This window comes from Pieris rapae, chromosome 9, assembly GCF_905147795.1.
Source record: "Pieris rapae chromosome 9, ilPieRapa1.1, whole genome shotgun sequence".
NCBI lineage: Eukaryota > Metazoa > Arthropoda > Insecta > Lepidoptera > Pieridae > Pieris > Pieris rapae.
Window position 1 is genome coordinate 846,895 of NC_059517.1, and position 16,068 is coordinate 862,962.

A 16,068-nucleotide genomic window follows, 5' to 3' on the forward strand; every position below is an offset into this window, starting at 1 on the left:
TGATAATGTGTTATTCTATATACTTCAGTCGTTACAATGGCGTAACATTGAAATACTGTTTAATATTCCAGATTTTTAAAATAAAAATATATTAACAGTAAATGTATAGTAATTAATTAATTTTATTACGTACCGTCGTTTTATAACGATCTCCTTAGGTTACGATTAATTAAATTGAAGTTACTAATTACTTAATAGTACCAAAAACCTAAGTGATTGACTCTAATGGAAAAGTCGTAATAGATTCTCTTCGCACGTTCAAAGTGTTAACGTAATCAAATAAATGGAAATAACTATTTTTGAAAATCGAATGGAAACTAATGCTATACAGGAAAGGCTTTCCTTGATTGTGGACTGTCTTCACCCCTTATTGTTTATGGAAAAGTGTTTTGGGACCTTTCGTTTCTGTCAAGTAAGAGGATCTTTGAATCCACCCACATTTATGACTAAGGCGTATGCAATGGCTCTGTTAATTGTCATCTGCATTTCATATGTAGCAGCATTGTGTGTGTCACAATCACCGTACGGTATTGATGGTATAAAATTCGAACTGCCAAATGCGGCACCAGTCTTACTCGTAGTGATTCAATTTGTAATATCAATGTTAGTGCCTTTTATGTTCTCGAAGGAGAATGTTATCATTGTGAAATCATTGGCCCAAATAGATCACCTGTTAGATGTTGACGAAAAACTCTATAGTAAAAGTAAACGAAGAATTCTGGTGAAATTAATAATTTTCAGTATTATTTTAATTTTAAGTATGGTATACGAATTTTATAATCAAGATATCTTATCAGTTACTGTACCGTTCACATCACTAATTAAATACGGAGAAAAACTACGAATATTTTCATTTTATGTATACATTAGCTTGATAACAGAGAGGATTAATATTCTCAATAAGTATATAATGTCTATTAGCGTTATTGGATGTAGTAAAGTAAATGAAAGTTCCATATTTGTTATAAGACCAAAGGTCGCTAAAACCATTGAAATTAAAAGTTTATCAAAGTCTTTCTATTTGATTGGAAATACACTTCTATTAGTAAATTCAGTGTTCGAAGTGTATTTATTTTTTGCAATAGTTACTGCGTTTTTTAACATCATAATGTCGTTATATGTATACATTTATTACTATCGGATATTGAAGTTATCAAATCGATATATGGTTGGGATTGCATATTGGTGCACAACTGAATTATGTTTTTTAATAATTTTATGTTTTTTGTGCGAAAGTATACTTAAAATACGTAACAGGACAGAAGTTTTGGCAAACGATATTATAATTAATAACAATATATCAGATAAAGAGAGAAATCAGGCGATAACTTTAAAGGAAGTTGTGGATACATTGCCAATGACTAACATTGTATACGGTATGTTTCAGCTGAACGTAAATTTTATTTTAAAATTTATAAATATTTCTACCACATATTTCATTCTTATCATTCAAGTCTCTCATTTCATATAAGACAAAATGTTATAATAACTATACGGTATCTGTAATGGCATGTCTTATAATCTAAGAAACTCCATACTTACTCTTTTAAAATAGGACTACAGTATTCAAATACATAAGTTAAATAATTATTTGTAAAGACAATGTACTCCTAGTATAAAACTACTATACAGGTCAATTATTGTATAGTTAGCATACATGTTCCTTACATATTTACAAATATCGAAACCGTTGAATATTATACATTAATGAGTTAAAAAAATCAGCAAAAACAGTGTGTGAGATAATAAGTTAATACGTATTAAGTTATATATAAAATATGTACCTGGTTTTCTGGTACACACAAAACACTTTACCAAATGATTGTACTACGTTATTAATTTACTTAGTGATTGATGGTTCATTCTAATATCAATTAATATGTAACAAATAAGTAACAATATGTTCAAACACGTACAAAACCTTGTAAAGAGTGGTTGTATAATTTAATTGTGCTGCATTGTTTTCTCACCAACAATAATTTTGTTGTTAACGAAACCATGGAGAATAACGTCCATAATGTGGTGGACTCTTTAAAGCCATTACTTATAATTGAGAATCTATTCGGAATATTTCGATTTAGTTACGCAAATGCGGTATTGGCAGCACCAACACGAGTTACGAAGATTTACACTATCTGTGTGATTTTTATTACAATAATTTCCTATACATATCAGATGGTAGAGTTGACCCAAACATTATTTACATTTAATGGAGTGAAATTAGAATTTATAAGCGCGTCACCCTCTATATTTATGATAGGTCAGTTCATTACATCTTTGATTGCTTCATTTCTATTTTCAAAAAAAAATATTATACTTATAAAAACCATATCTGAGATTGATTCCCTATTGGGTATTAATGAAGTGTTTTATTCTAATTTTAAACGCAAAATTATCATTAAAATCTGTACGCTTGCAGTTTCTTTTAGCTTAAGTATAACATACGAACTTTACGTCAATCAAGACAGTTCAGTTATGATCTTGTGCATGGCCGTCGTTTCATTGGCGCAGAAATTACAGGTGGTATTTTTCTGCAATTACATCAATATGATAACGGAGAGAATCAATGTATTGAATAATCATTTGCGAAATTTCACCCCAAACGAAAACGGCATAGTCATAAAGAAGACTTCACAATTGTATTACATTGGTTGTAAAGTTGAAAATATGTCAATAAAATCATTATCCATCGCTTACAGTTTGATGGGGGTTGTAATGGTAACGACCAACAAAATTTTCCAAATCAACATTTTCCAAGCGCTGATTTCAATATTTTTTTACATAATAATAGCTATATGGACATATATTTATTACTATCGAATGTTAAAGGATTCGACATTTTTCGTTAGTAACCTAATTTGGTGTATTGGCGAGTTATTTTTTCTTGCCCTCATATGCTACGTATGCGAAAGAGTTGTTACTAAACGAAATGAGACTAAGGCTTTTGTAAATGAAATTATAATGAATTACAACTTCTCTGACGAAACTAGGGGCCAAGCTAAAACATTACTTGAAGTAGTGAAAACTTGGCGATTGAATATTATTGCCTATGGAATGTTTGAAATGAACATTACACTCCTATTGAAGTTTGTTAGTGTTGCCACTACTTATTTAATATTTCTTTGCCAATTGTCACATTTTGTTTAGCATTTTATATCTTTGCAAAAGATTGCCTTTGTCAATAGTAAGTAGTCTGACTAAAATTTCTGCTGCTTGTTATTACTACTGAGTGCTACTACATGTACTAGTTATGTATTACTAAGGCTAATATTATTATGGACAACTTGTATTAGTAACATATTATTCGTATATACATGTGTGTGTATTATATAATAGAAGAACATTGTGGCTTGAAATTGGTAATTAAATTATTGGACCATATTTTCCGTATTTTATTTAATTCCCCTAATAACAGTTATTTAACAGTCTGTAGATAAATATATTTTATGACTAAATTAATGAATTAGTTTTATTTTAAATTAATGAATTTGTTTTTCATCACACCAGAATCTTTTGTTTATAAGAGGTGTATCGATATCACCTTTTTCAACAAATTTTTCAACATTTCGAGAAGTTACAGGAGATTTGTTGATTTTTTTTCCTATATTTCTAGTAAAATAAACATTAAAAATAATCGTATTTCTTGTTCATTTAAACAGATTAATTATATTAAGTACACTACGTTCCATTTCTAGTTGACAAGTTGTTATTTTTTGCTTGTCTCATATGATTGACTACCGTAAGAAAGACACGGCAATATACTCGTACGTTATCGTTATATATTTTTATTTATGGCCAGAAATTTACACAAACACTTTAATAAGTTATTGTATTACGTTACTAGTTACACTAATTTACTTAGTGATCGATGTATCGTACTACTATTTGTATTGATTAATTAGTTATTGTAACAATATGTTCTAACACATAGTTGACATTACAAAGAGTGGGTGTACAATTTAAATGTGCTATATTTTCTTCTCAATTAAACTTGTTGTTAACGAAACAATGGAGAATAAAGTCTATAATGTGGTGGACTCTTTAAAGCCATTACTTATAACTGAGAATCTGTTCGGGATATTTCGATTTAGTTACTCTAATGGAACATTGACAGCCTCACCACGACTGACTAAGATTTACACTATCTGTGTTATTTTTATTACAATAATCCCCAATACATTTGAGATGGTAGAGCTTATCCAAACACCATATTATGTCTTCAAAGGAGTGAAGTTACAATTTTTAAGCGCGCTACCCTATATATTTGTAACAGGTTAGTTCATTACATCTTTGATTGTTCCGTTTCTATTTTCAAAACAAAATATTATATTTATAAAAACTCTATTGGGCATTACTGAAGACTTTTATTCTAAATGTAAACGTAAAACTATCATTAATATCTGTATCATTGTGATTTCTGTTGTCTTAAGTAATACATCATACGAATTTTATGTCAACTAAGGGTTAACAGTTGCATTATTGTGCATGGCAGTAATTGCGTTGGCACAGAAAGTACAGTTGGTATTCTTCTCCACTTACATTAATATGATAAGAGAGAGATTAAATGTATTGAATAATCATTTACGAAATGTCACCCTTAAAGAAAACAGCATAGTTTCAAAGAAGACTTCAAAATTGTATTACACTGGGTGTAAAGTTGAAAATATGTCAATAAAATCATTATCAATCGCTTACAGTTTGAATGGGGATTATGCTAGAAACGACCAACAAAATTTTCGAAATTAACATTTTCCTAACGCTGATTTCAACATTTTTTTACATAGTAATTGATATATGGGCTTTTATAAATTACTATAGAATGTTAAAAGATTCGACATTTTTAGTAAGTAAAGTATTTTGGTGTATCGGTGAACTATGTTTTCTTGCTCTCATATGCCACGTCTGCGAAAAAGTTCTTAATAAACGTAATGAAACTAAGATTCTTGTAAATGAAATTGTAATGAATTACAACTTCTCAACCGAAACTAGGGGCCAAGCTAAAACATTACTTGTAGTAGTGAATGCTTGGAAATTTAATATAATCGCTAATGGAATGTTTGAAATTAACATTACACTCCTATTGAAGTTAGTTAGTGTTGCCACTACTTACATAATATTTCTTTTGCAAGTGTCGCAATTCGTTTAGCATCTTAGATCTTTGCAAAAGATATCCTTTGTAATTTGTAAATGTGTATCAGTAAGTCAAAGTAAAACTTAAATTTACTATTTCTGCCGCTTCTTGCTTCTGCTGAGTAGTTGAGTCACAGGTCTTTACTAACTAATTATATTAATATAATGAACAACTTGTATTAGTAACATATTCGTATAAACAATTGTTAAGTTACTTGCGTGTGTATTATTCATGAAAGCACATTGTGGCTTGAAATTGGCAATTAAATGTATTGGACCATAATTTTCGTGTTTAATTAAATTATCCCTTTAAATTTATTGCTTTACGGAAATATCCAAACACAATACTCCTAAGTGCATTAAGTGCTATGTAATTTCTTATGAACTGCAATCAGTCTAATGACAGTATATAAACAAGGCAGTCGTTGCTAGATAGGTACACTTAAATATGTGTGAACAAAGCTAATATGGTATTTGGGAATTGTCACTGACGGGGAAGACTGTAAAAGATCAGACAATACAAAAGAGACTTCAGCAACACGTGAACACCTTGTTTTGGGCCTGTTGGAAACGAGGGACTGTGGGCATCAGCTGAAAAGAGCGTATCTTGCCACATTCTGATAGTTTGCGAATTACGGAGGGAATAAAAAAATATTGGTTTTGTGTCCCTATTTTCCATCATTTCATAAAATCTGATAAAAGTCAAGAAAGAAAAAAGAAGGTACTAATATGGATAAAAATGTCCCCTATATTGTAGAGACATTGAATCCATTACTCACGCTAGAGAAATGTGTGGGAATATTTCGATTTACCTATACAAATGGTAAATTAAGAATATCGTCTCGTATAAGTAAATTTTATACTTTCTGTGTGTTTTTCATCATAATACTATTGTACTTACGTGAGATTTTAAACTGTTTGCGGACACCTTATGAATTTAAAGGGGTAGTGTTCGATCTTTTCAACGTGTTCCCAAGCATAATTTTAACAGAATTCGTAATATCTTTGATTGTACCTTTAGTTTCCTCTAAAAGGAATATCATATTTATTCAAACCGTTTCCAAAGTCGATTGGATACTTGGTGTGAAAAGTGAATTTTACAAGAAATTTAAACAAAAACTTCGAATTCAGCTTGCCGTTTTATGCCTTAGTTGTTTTCTGTGTGGTTTTCATGATATTTATTTTAGTAACAATATTTCACCTCAAATTTTTTGTATGTCATTAATTGCGTTTGGACTAAAATTAGAACAATTTATATTCACCGTCTACATTAATATGGTAACAGAAAGAATGACACTTGTGAATGATGCATTAAACACATGGAACGAGGATGGAAATTTGAAACAAAAAAACATATATTATATTGGACGTACCAGTTTTAGTATTAAGTTCGTATCAATATCTTTTAATTTAATTGAAGAATTAATGTTGAACTTGATTGAAACAATGCTAACTATTACTGTGTTCCAAACATTGATATCAAATTTTTGCTATATTGTATTCGCTATTTGGACTTATATTTATTATTATCGCATTTTAAAAGATTCCCAATTTCTGTTCAGAATGATTGTGTGGTCTGCGAATGAATTTGTATCTGTTATTCTCATTTGCTATGTGTGTGACAATCTTCTTACGAAACGTAATGAAACAAAAATTCTGGCCAATAAGATTGTTATGAATTATGATTTACCAAAAGAAGCTCGTGTCCAAGCTAAGACTTTGATAGAAGTTGTGAATGCTTGTCCATTGAAAATCGATATTTATGGAATGTTTGATGTAAATATCACACTTATACTGAAGTTTATAAGTGTGGTTACAACTTGTTTAATTTTTCTTGTTCAAATGTCTCACTTTGTCTAGATTTTAGACTCTAGAATGTAGAAGAGCAACTTTCAATTGTAATTAAGATGTGAATTATGGCTTTTTCGAGTTTTAATTAATTTTTATTGTAACTCAAACTCAAAAATATCTTTATTCATATAGGTAAACATGTACACTTATGAACGTCAAAAAACAACAAATTAAATTAATTGTGAATTTACATTTACAACCTTCTAAACATTCTAATCTCTAATCTTTTAGTCATGCAAAGCAGTGGTTTAAATTTTTTCCGTGTTTTATTTACAAAACCCTTTTTTTATTATCTGAGTAGTGTTAACAGCGTGCACCCTTCAGTGTGAGGCTTCCTGATGTGCACCAATGAATTTTCTTTCTGTGCTCATTCGATCGAACGGTGAAGAAAAACATTGTGAAGAAACTGACTCGCCTTAGACCAAAAAGTCAATGGCGTGTGTCAGGCACATGAGGCTGATAACCTACTTGTCTATTGGACAAATGATAATGAAACATATATAGCATATAGTAAACAGAAATCTGAGGCCCATACGTAAAAAGGTCACTTTTTATCTGTGTAAATCCATAGATTTCCTAATTTCATAATTACATTAATCATTTTCAAAAATAATATATGTTACAAGTGATACTTTTACGCTTTGTTTTAATAAGATGCTCACAAGTTGTAGTTTTCGATTAATTGAATTAAGATTGTTCTGACTTTTTTAATTTACTGGAAGTGATAGTGATTGTTCAGCAATGCAACAGTGCTACTATAAGTTTATATATACTATAATAAACGCATAATTGATTGTATTATTTACATAATATTGCTTGTACAGAGTAATATTTGTTCAGGCCATCCAAGTCACTATCGTCATTTCTAAACACCACTCGGTCTCACTTGCAATACTGAAGTGAAGGAAGATCTTCCCTAAATCGAAATCGCGAAGTTTCTTGATAGATGGAGTCTAATAACAGTGTACAACGTAGCTATTTGTGGTGATATATTTTATCTTTGACACGTATGTTTCAATGAAAATAAACTTCTTTAAATGTAAAGAAGATGCGACCGTTCTACATCTGTCAACTTGACGATGCGAGGTCACGCTTTTTGATGCTTTATCGCTTGTTTTTAGTTTGTGGTGTTCTCCAACGGAGACGAGATGTTTTCATGTTTAAACGCCGTATTCCAATAGCCACTCTACTTTGCCTTCGTCGCTGCAATAACTAAATACTCTCTCTGTTTAGTCGGCAGCTCATGTCTGAGCGTCGTGGTCAGCAACGAAGCATCTAGCGCGGACTATCTGCTTCCACCGGTTAATATAATAGTAATAACTAAATACATAGCATAATAAAATATGGTTAAAAAGTTGGATCCTTGTTAAAGTGTACCTTAAATATTGCAGCATTTACTCGCTGTCAGGTAAAATACATGTTGTAAATATGATGTTGTAATCAAATATTTATCGTATATTGCCTTTAATAGGTCATGGTAAACCTCTTACAATACAAATATTCGTAGACATACATAACAAAACTTGAAGCAAAACGTTTTCTCTCGTGTACAGATATTCTCAAACACTGCGGACTTTGAAGAGCCCAGGGCTTATTTCAAACATTTTCCGATGTATTTACGTTATGTTAGATAATTAAGCTATATATATAGTGCGTAGATTTTAATTGTGTATATAGAGTAAAGTATTATTAGTTGATTTTTCTTGTACATCAAAATGTATTATAATGCTTCTTTACCTAGTTAATTTACTGGATACCAGACGGGCCTTACAGTTGGTCAACTATATACTAAAAGTCTACTAACCAAATGTCTCCAAGAACCTGGTACCTTTGTACCAATGGGATATTGCGACGGCCGCGGCCGAGGTTGAACCCCGTGATACCCGTGAACCAAAACGTTGCACTACTATTGATATATTTTATATTCGCAACGTGAATTAATAGTAGCGACATTGTTTTTATGTATTATTATATTTTTTCAAGACATTATCGTATTAGCATAGTCTGTAAATATGTATTTGTAGTGTATTTCTGTAAAACAATAAATAAATGTATTTGCATGCTTAATGTACTATAAATTGAGTTGTTTTTTATATATCAAAAATATTGTCATATTGTGTAGAACCCTGGTTAAAAACATCTGAACTTGGGACTTTATCTTCTGGGATATGTTTTTTTTTAACTATAAGGTAAGGTAAATTACTTATCGACATTTGATATAAGAGCGTCCGATTAGGGGACAAGTATTTACTTCCCAGAGTAAGTTCCAAACTGTAGTGCATGTTTAGCTATATAGCTTTTCTGTATTTTTATTATTACATTTGTTTATTATTCTTTACAATGTTTGGGGACGCAACAATTTAAAAATATGTATTGTATTGACTCGCTCAATTACGAGACCATGATGGAGCATTCGTTTCTAGCAAAAAATTTTTATAGCACATGGGACAAACGACCAAGAGGCTCATCTGATTCAAGTGCTGCCCATGGACACTCTCAATTCCAGAGGGCTAGCAAGTGCATTGCCCGCCTTCTATGAATTGGAACGCTAAGCGCATGGCTCGTTTTAGATTTATTGAACTGAGTAGGATTGCCTTAAAAATTGCGATAAACATTTGTGACATACTATTATACAATTTTTTTCACTCAGCTGCGATAACTTGATACAAAAAATATAGGTAGCTTTCTGCCAAAAGCTAAAAAGTATAGGTAAAGATTGGAATGACTATAGGATGAAAAAACAGTATATGAAAATTATTGCAAGAGAGAAATTTTATTAAAACAGCATAAAAACATATTTTTCAACAATTTTAATTGACTACAAGTTACAATTTACAGCCTCTATGTATCAAACCTTGGATCTATTTTGGGTACTTCATCATTATCGTGAGCTAGTGGATTATTGAAGACCTCGTCAAGCACATCCTGTGGAATTATAAAGCCTGTGGGTGGAGTGGTCATACTTGGAAAAGGCACGTCGATCGTTGTGGTATGTGGTGTTGGTGATGTATTTAGGAGGAAACACGATGTATGGCTCTTTACTGTTACATCTGGAAAAAATGCAGCTCTATACAAAATATACATAGAAATATAATGGAATTAATTTTAAATATACAATTCGGGCAGACAATTTGTTTTTTAACTGAACTGATTTCTTCTACATCTGTAGGTATATATATGCTGTCTAGGTCTACATCTATGTATAGGTCTAAAATTTTGAAAAAAATTACATAGACCCAAGAAAGTAAAAAAAACAGTCGTAATTGTGATTTACAACTTTGTTCCCCGAACAAGAGACATATCTGCCGTCAGCATCCGCTTTAGTTCGTCCTGAGTTAGTCAAAAGAACGTAATCCTGCAAATAACTAGTCGCTTAGGAGGATGACAAAAGCCTTACCAACACCACACCCTTGTACACATTGAAGCTTCCCTATGTTTGAATACGTGACACCATCTGACCCACACACTGGACTGTAGCCGGATATGCTTGGACAATTTGATATGCATTTCCTAATAAAGTCTACACTTCGTTCTGTAGTAGTTGTATCAACTCGAGGACAGGGCGCAGTCCTTTTCAGCTGTACACCTGAAATATCTATGTGTATACAAACATTCCACGAACTATGTCAAGCACAGGAGACTGATGACCTACATGCATTAGATTGACAAATGATCATAAATCAGATACAGAAATCTGAGGCACAGGTCTAAAAATGCCACTGGTTTATTGTAATATTTTGAACAAAATTTATTTAATTTCGTATTTTATTAGTTCACAACCACATAGCAGGATTTTACAATCTTAAATATATTTCAAAATCAACAAAACTAAACCAACCAACCAAAGCTGTAATATTTAGAACCTACTCAATAGTAAACTTACGCCCGAACCCAATAATTAATCCACAATTGAGACAGATTGTTTTCAATCTGAGATCAGATCGTGGCAGTCGATCGATCTGCATCCCAATAATCAAACTACGAAGACAATCCATTTTTGGCGACGGATAGAATGTAATCTCTTCGCTCTTTACACTCATATTTGATAAGTTTAAAACATATCAAATAGCGTTAATTATTTTGAAAATGTACCCGTGTAAGTTAAAATCTTAAGATATTGACACAGTTGAACTATTATTTTCATACAAAGGTTCCTTCCATGGATAGCTTGGATCGACAGATGGCTGTTAAAATCCGCCGATTGGTTATTGGCACAGTTTTATCAATATTTGAATTAAATGTCTATCTCAGATAGTAAAAAATGGATTGGAATAGGTTACTGAGTTTGGGCGTTAAAGCTTTTTTATATCTACTTACGGGCGCCACAGTTTTGTGCACAGTACAGTTTCCCAATATTATTGTAGGTCACATTGTCAGTCCCACACACGGGCAAATACTCTGGTGTCGCGGGACATTTTTTGATACAACTTTGGAGGTTGCTTCTAGAATCTTCTTTTTTTTCACACGCTGACCACTGCTTGACTTGAATGTCTGGAATGTAAGTAAAATATTGGATAATCCATTCAACAAACTAAAATTGTGTGTGTTTGAATGTTGAGTTTGAGTTAAGTAAAGCCATTTCACCTTGGTCTTTAATAGTCGTCGTACTTTATGTGCTATTTGAGACTCTTCTTAACTTCTTCTAAGGCAAATGGGAATCTTTTTTGTCGGTATTCTACAGACAAACCCCCTAGCGAAACTTATCCCTAGAGTGGATATTTATGCAATGGAATATCAATTGATTTAATTCAAAATTTTAGGTTAGTTTTTTTATATAGTATAAGGGGGCAAACTAGGGTATGGGTTGCCCAAAAAGGGCAGTCATCGCTCATGGATATCAATGTTAAAGTGTGCGTTGCTTGCCTTACGGAGGAGTATGTAGTTTTAAATGAAATAGATTTATAGAACTGTTGAAAAATTAAAAGAAATAACTTAGTGGGAGCAGCAACCAAAGAAAGTCCATTGGTGCACAGCCGGGATCGAACCCTCAGTAATGAGAGACCCATGTTTAATATGGGAGCTTTTAACTGTTTACATTTCACTTAATTTTCATTTGGTTTAGTTACACTCATAGACAGGCCTCACTTTCCTTCGCCTACCTCAATTTTTATGTTATATGTAAATTAGGTATAAAGTTAAATGTTAGTTTTTTAGTTATTTTCCCTTTTGTAAATGTTGAATCTTTTTGTATGTAAATATTATGTTTTCCATCTTAGGCTTTACTTCTAGTGTAATTGTTTGTTGATATAAATTTTGTTAGCTGTAGGATAACGAAATAAATAAATCCCTATCTAACATCTACTTCGTCTAATAAAAGCGATACTTACTGTGTCCGCATCGAGCAACACATTTAAGTCGATCAATATTCTGATACGTGACGTCATCGGTGCCACAAACGGGGTTGTAAGGCGCCACAGGACATGAGGACACGCAAGACTGGAAGTTATTCGCCGGAATTGGTCTATGGGTTGTATTTTCCTGCCACCTGTAGGTTACATAATAAATCGCTATTTCTTCGTTATATATGTTAAAATGTTTATGAAAATCTATTTGTAGGCTCAAACTTTTTGAAAGAACTTTTGTCTTCTCTCTATCTCTTCACAAAATGTAATCTACATTATTATAAAGCATACAAATCGTGTGAAATCTTTATTCAATAGTATTTTAATTTCTTTTTGTTAAGAAAAACTAATTGTATTATAATTGTAAAAATTTAAATAGTGCTGTACCGGGCACATATGGAAAGGTAGCAGGTTAAAATGGACTTAAATTCTTACTGAACGGTAACCACTATATGTAAATGAAAAAGAGGAAGACGGAGCAAGAGATGGGCTGACAATATAAAAAAAAATAGAATCAACAACTTAAACCAGAAGATCTAACATTAGAAAGACTGGAAACAGCTGGAACAGGACACGACGATCACCAAAACCGGCACATCTAATGTATTAGAATAGGTTAGGTTATGAACTAAAACAAATATTTATATATATTATATTAGGTGTCAGCAATAAAGCCTTAATATTAATAAATGAAACATCGCCATCATGATTGTGCGTTGGCTTTTTAGTTAACGTTTTTGTTACATGCAATTTGATTTGTTAATTTCACTTATTCCAATTTACCCTATTTAGTATTTTTCTTTATTGGATGGATGAGATTGCTTTTTAGCCGCCCACCCATTGCATCGCTAATAAATTACATTTCTTGTTGTTATGTTACATTATGGTTATATCATCTATTTTATAAAAGAGCTTGTAACATATAAAAAAGCATTATGTATGATATGGTAAACTTAATATATAACCTAAATAAATAATGATAAAATGTACTAAGTAAACACAATTTTGTAATATAAAATAGACCTCTATAATCCAATTTGATTAAGAAATTCTGATGCGTCACCCAAAAATTACTCAAGATCACGTCAACATCATCGAACTTCATAAATAAGGTATTTCGATAATAGGTGATATATAATGATATAATATGACGTTCAGGGAATTTTACTATTGATTTTATATGGCATTGAACATTATGCAATACATCATGCAATCATCATGATTACATATATGCAAATTTATGCGTTATTGTAATTTGAACATAATTCAGTTGGAATTATAAATAGTATAGACTTAAATAAATTTATATGAAATCAAATATAGGCTCCCGTAGGTTTGTGTTATTTTGGTATTAAATGGAATTTGGTGACATAGTTTGCGAAATAGCCTTTATGACTGACAATTCCTATATGTATGTCTATTAATAATTAGTTTGTTTCTAACCCTTTTACCTATCGGTTTATTACAATGTTACCCTGCAAAATAGAAAAATAAATACTGCTGGTGAATGCAAAAAAAAAAATTACGGATTAATTTTCACTTAAAATATAATAACTTTTATTAACGTCACAGAAACTTTAAAAAAAATCATTCGTCGTTCCTCGCTACAAACTATTAAGGTCTAGACCTCAGATTTCTGAATCTCAATTATGATTATTTGTCGAGACACGTGGTCGACTTTTTGGGTCTAGTGAAAGCCGGTTTCCTAACGATGTTTTCCTTCACCGTTGTTAAATGCGCACATAGAAAGAAAGTCCATTGTTACAGACCAAGTTTTGAGTCATACAAAACTTGGCGATTAAAAGGATTAAAAAGAGTTCTTCTCGCCGGCTCTATGATATTGAATTGCGAACTGGTAGGAAATGTAAATATAACATCTTTTCTGTTGACGTTCTAGTTAACTTGGTTAACTATATGAATAAAGTTATTTTGATTTAATAACTTACCAAGTTGGATAATAATCATCGTCAGTATCCGGGAAGACCACTCTATTATTATAATCGGAGTCATATTCGCGGCTGCGACCTGAGTTGCCTCTGGGATTCCAATTTGGATAACAGAGTGACTGATGGCATACTAGTACTATTAGAAATACTGAAAAATAAAAATTTCACATTATAATTAATTTAAGTCGAAATGGGATCAAATTATTTCTTCTTCATAACATAGGTTAAAGAAGAAAGAAGTTTTATGACTTTTTGACAAATTTTTGTTATTTTGCTCCCAGCCATTTCACACAAAAATTATCACATCAAACAAGAATTTCTTCAATCATATAATATGAAGATTGCATCCAATGTAGATTTGAACCACTAGAAAACACCAATTTTGTTAAAAAATAATAGAGGCCTTTGTCGAAGGAAAAGCTGTGATATGGGCATAAAATTACTTTATGTTGAGCGTGTATGTTAAACAGTTTAATGCTGTATTTTGTTTTATTATATCTGATTTAAATCAGATCAAGGATGAATATGCAGGGCCTTTCTAGTTTACGCTGTTTTGAAGGTCTAGGTCGAATCAATTTGGGAAATCCGTGTTCTTTACCGTCTTTGACATTCTGTTGAATTTTGTTTACGATAATTTCGTAATAAACGCCGTAACGATAATTTTTATTTCAATTAGATCGTTTCAAAATTGGTAATATTTATTTTAACTTTACTTTATTTTAACCTATTGAGCGTCTAAGTGCGGAAACAGAGTCCACATACAAGTCTTTATTTCACAGGATGTTAAGGTAAAATTCAACCTAAAAAAGCTAAAGCAATACCCTTTTTATGAATTTAATTTCTTAAAAAGATTTTCGAAATTCACTGTAAATTCTATTGAAATGTTAAGAATGTTGTTTAAGAAGAATATCTAAGAAAATGTAATATATATGTATGCTTTGATGCAATTTTTTATGTTTTTAAAAAGCTGTTGATTGCATAATAACGTATCATATAATTTTTAATTACATTTTACAAAAAATAACTTTTAGTAAAAAAAGTAATATTGCAAATTAATTATTTAACGTTTGTTAGTATTTAACGATACTTCGTTTAAATAAAATTAAAGTCATTTACAAATTGTTTTAGTAGAATTCAAACCATCTTATAAATATCTTTCTAGACTTTTAATTTTAAAAATTAAATAACACAGTAACTATTAAATCACTAATAGTGGGATATGCCAATTAACAACTCATTATGAAATCGATATAACGTCATTGGTAATATCACGTTGGATGCTTTGTATTTTAATAACAAACGGTTGCAAACTGTTTTAATGTAATATACATACAAGAGTATGTCTCTTAGGATCATCAGTTAAGCTTATCTTAGTACTTACTCTCGTAAGTCAAACCGTGTTCGCATAATACTTTGCTTTGAAGGATTTTGATAGACGATAAGTTTGTCCACACAAAATTTTTACCCTAAATTATTACATTATTCACTTGACATATTTCTCGTAGCAAAAGCCTACGCAGGTTCTACGAAACTACGGAAGTAATAAACACCAAAAACACTTACTCACGAAAAACACCATTTTCATCAATAACTCTCGAATACAACTAATTTAATATAACATATCACAGCAGCGTCAGTTAACTAAATGACCTGCGGTTAAACGTGGTGTGCAATATAAATTTTACCTGACCGGATATTTAATAAGTCATGAGTTATCTGAGTCATGATAGGATTGTATCCAAATGTTTAGAAATGGCAATTATCCTGGGTTTACTCGGAGACCTCGAAATAAATTAGAT

The 16,068-nt window shown here is 31.3% G+C and overlaps 5 protein-coding genes across 5 annotated transcripts; 4 read left to right on the forward strand and 1 right to left on the reverse strand.

Annotated features, from left to right (window-relative positions):
* The first annotated feature begins 283 nt into the window (after positions 1-283).
* LOC123689454 lies at positions 284-1,391 on the forward strand. Its single transcript, XM_045629581.1, has 2 exons — positions 284-1,065; positions 1,388-1,391. The coding sequence occupies exons 1-2, from the start codon at positions 284-286 to the stop codon at positions 1,389-1,391; spliced, it is 786 nt and encodes a 261-aa protein (XP_045485537.1).
* A 271-nt stretch (positions 1,392-1,662) lies between these two features.
* Positions 1,663-3,381, forward strand: LOC110992586. Its single transcript, XM_045629534.1, has one exon. It carries the CDS (start codon positions 1,999-2,001, stop codon positions 3,145-3,147), a length of 1,149 nt encoding a protein of 382 aa, XP_045485490.1. The 5' UTR covers positions 1,663-1,998; the 3' UTR covers positions 3,148-3,381.
* Positions 3,382-4,076: 695 nt separating this feature from the next.
* On the forward strand, positions 4,077-5,398 carry LOC123689452. The gene is given in 2 exon segments (XM_045629569.1): positions 4,077-4,701; positions 4,703-5,398. Coding segments are annotated over 2 exon segments (960 nt in total). The 5' UTR covers positions 4,077-4,185; the 3' UTR covers positions 5,147-5,398.
* Positions 5,399-6,345: 947 nt separating this feature from the next.
* On the forward strand, positions 6,346-6,990 carry LOC123689470. The gene has a single exon (XM_045629632.1). It carries the CDS (start codon positions 6,346-6,348, stop codon positions 6,988-6,990), a length of 645 nt encoding a protein of 214 aa, XP_045485588.1.
* A 2,783-nt stretch (positions 6,991-9,773) lies between these two features.
* LOC110992613 lies at positions 9,774-15,954 on the reverse strand. The gene is made up of 6 exons (XM_022258496.2): positions 15,833-15,954; positions 14,270-14,417; positions 12,309-12,466; positions 11,299-11,472; positions 10,379-10,567; positions 9,774-10,031 (listed from the first exon to the last, which is right to left on the reverse strand). The coding sequence occupies exons 1-6, from the start codon at positions 15,852-15,854 to the stop codon at positions 9,823-9,825; spliced, it is 900 nt and encodes a 299-aa protein (XP_022114188.2). The 5' UTR covers positions 15,855-15,954; the 3' UTR covers positions 9,774-9,822.
* Between the last annotated feature and the right edge of the window lie 114 nt (positions 15,955-16,068).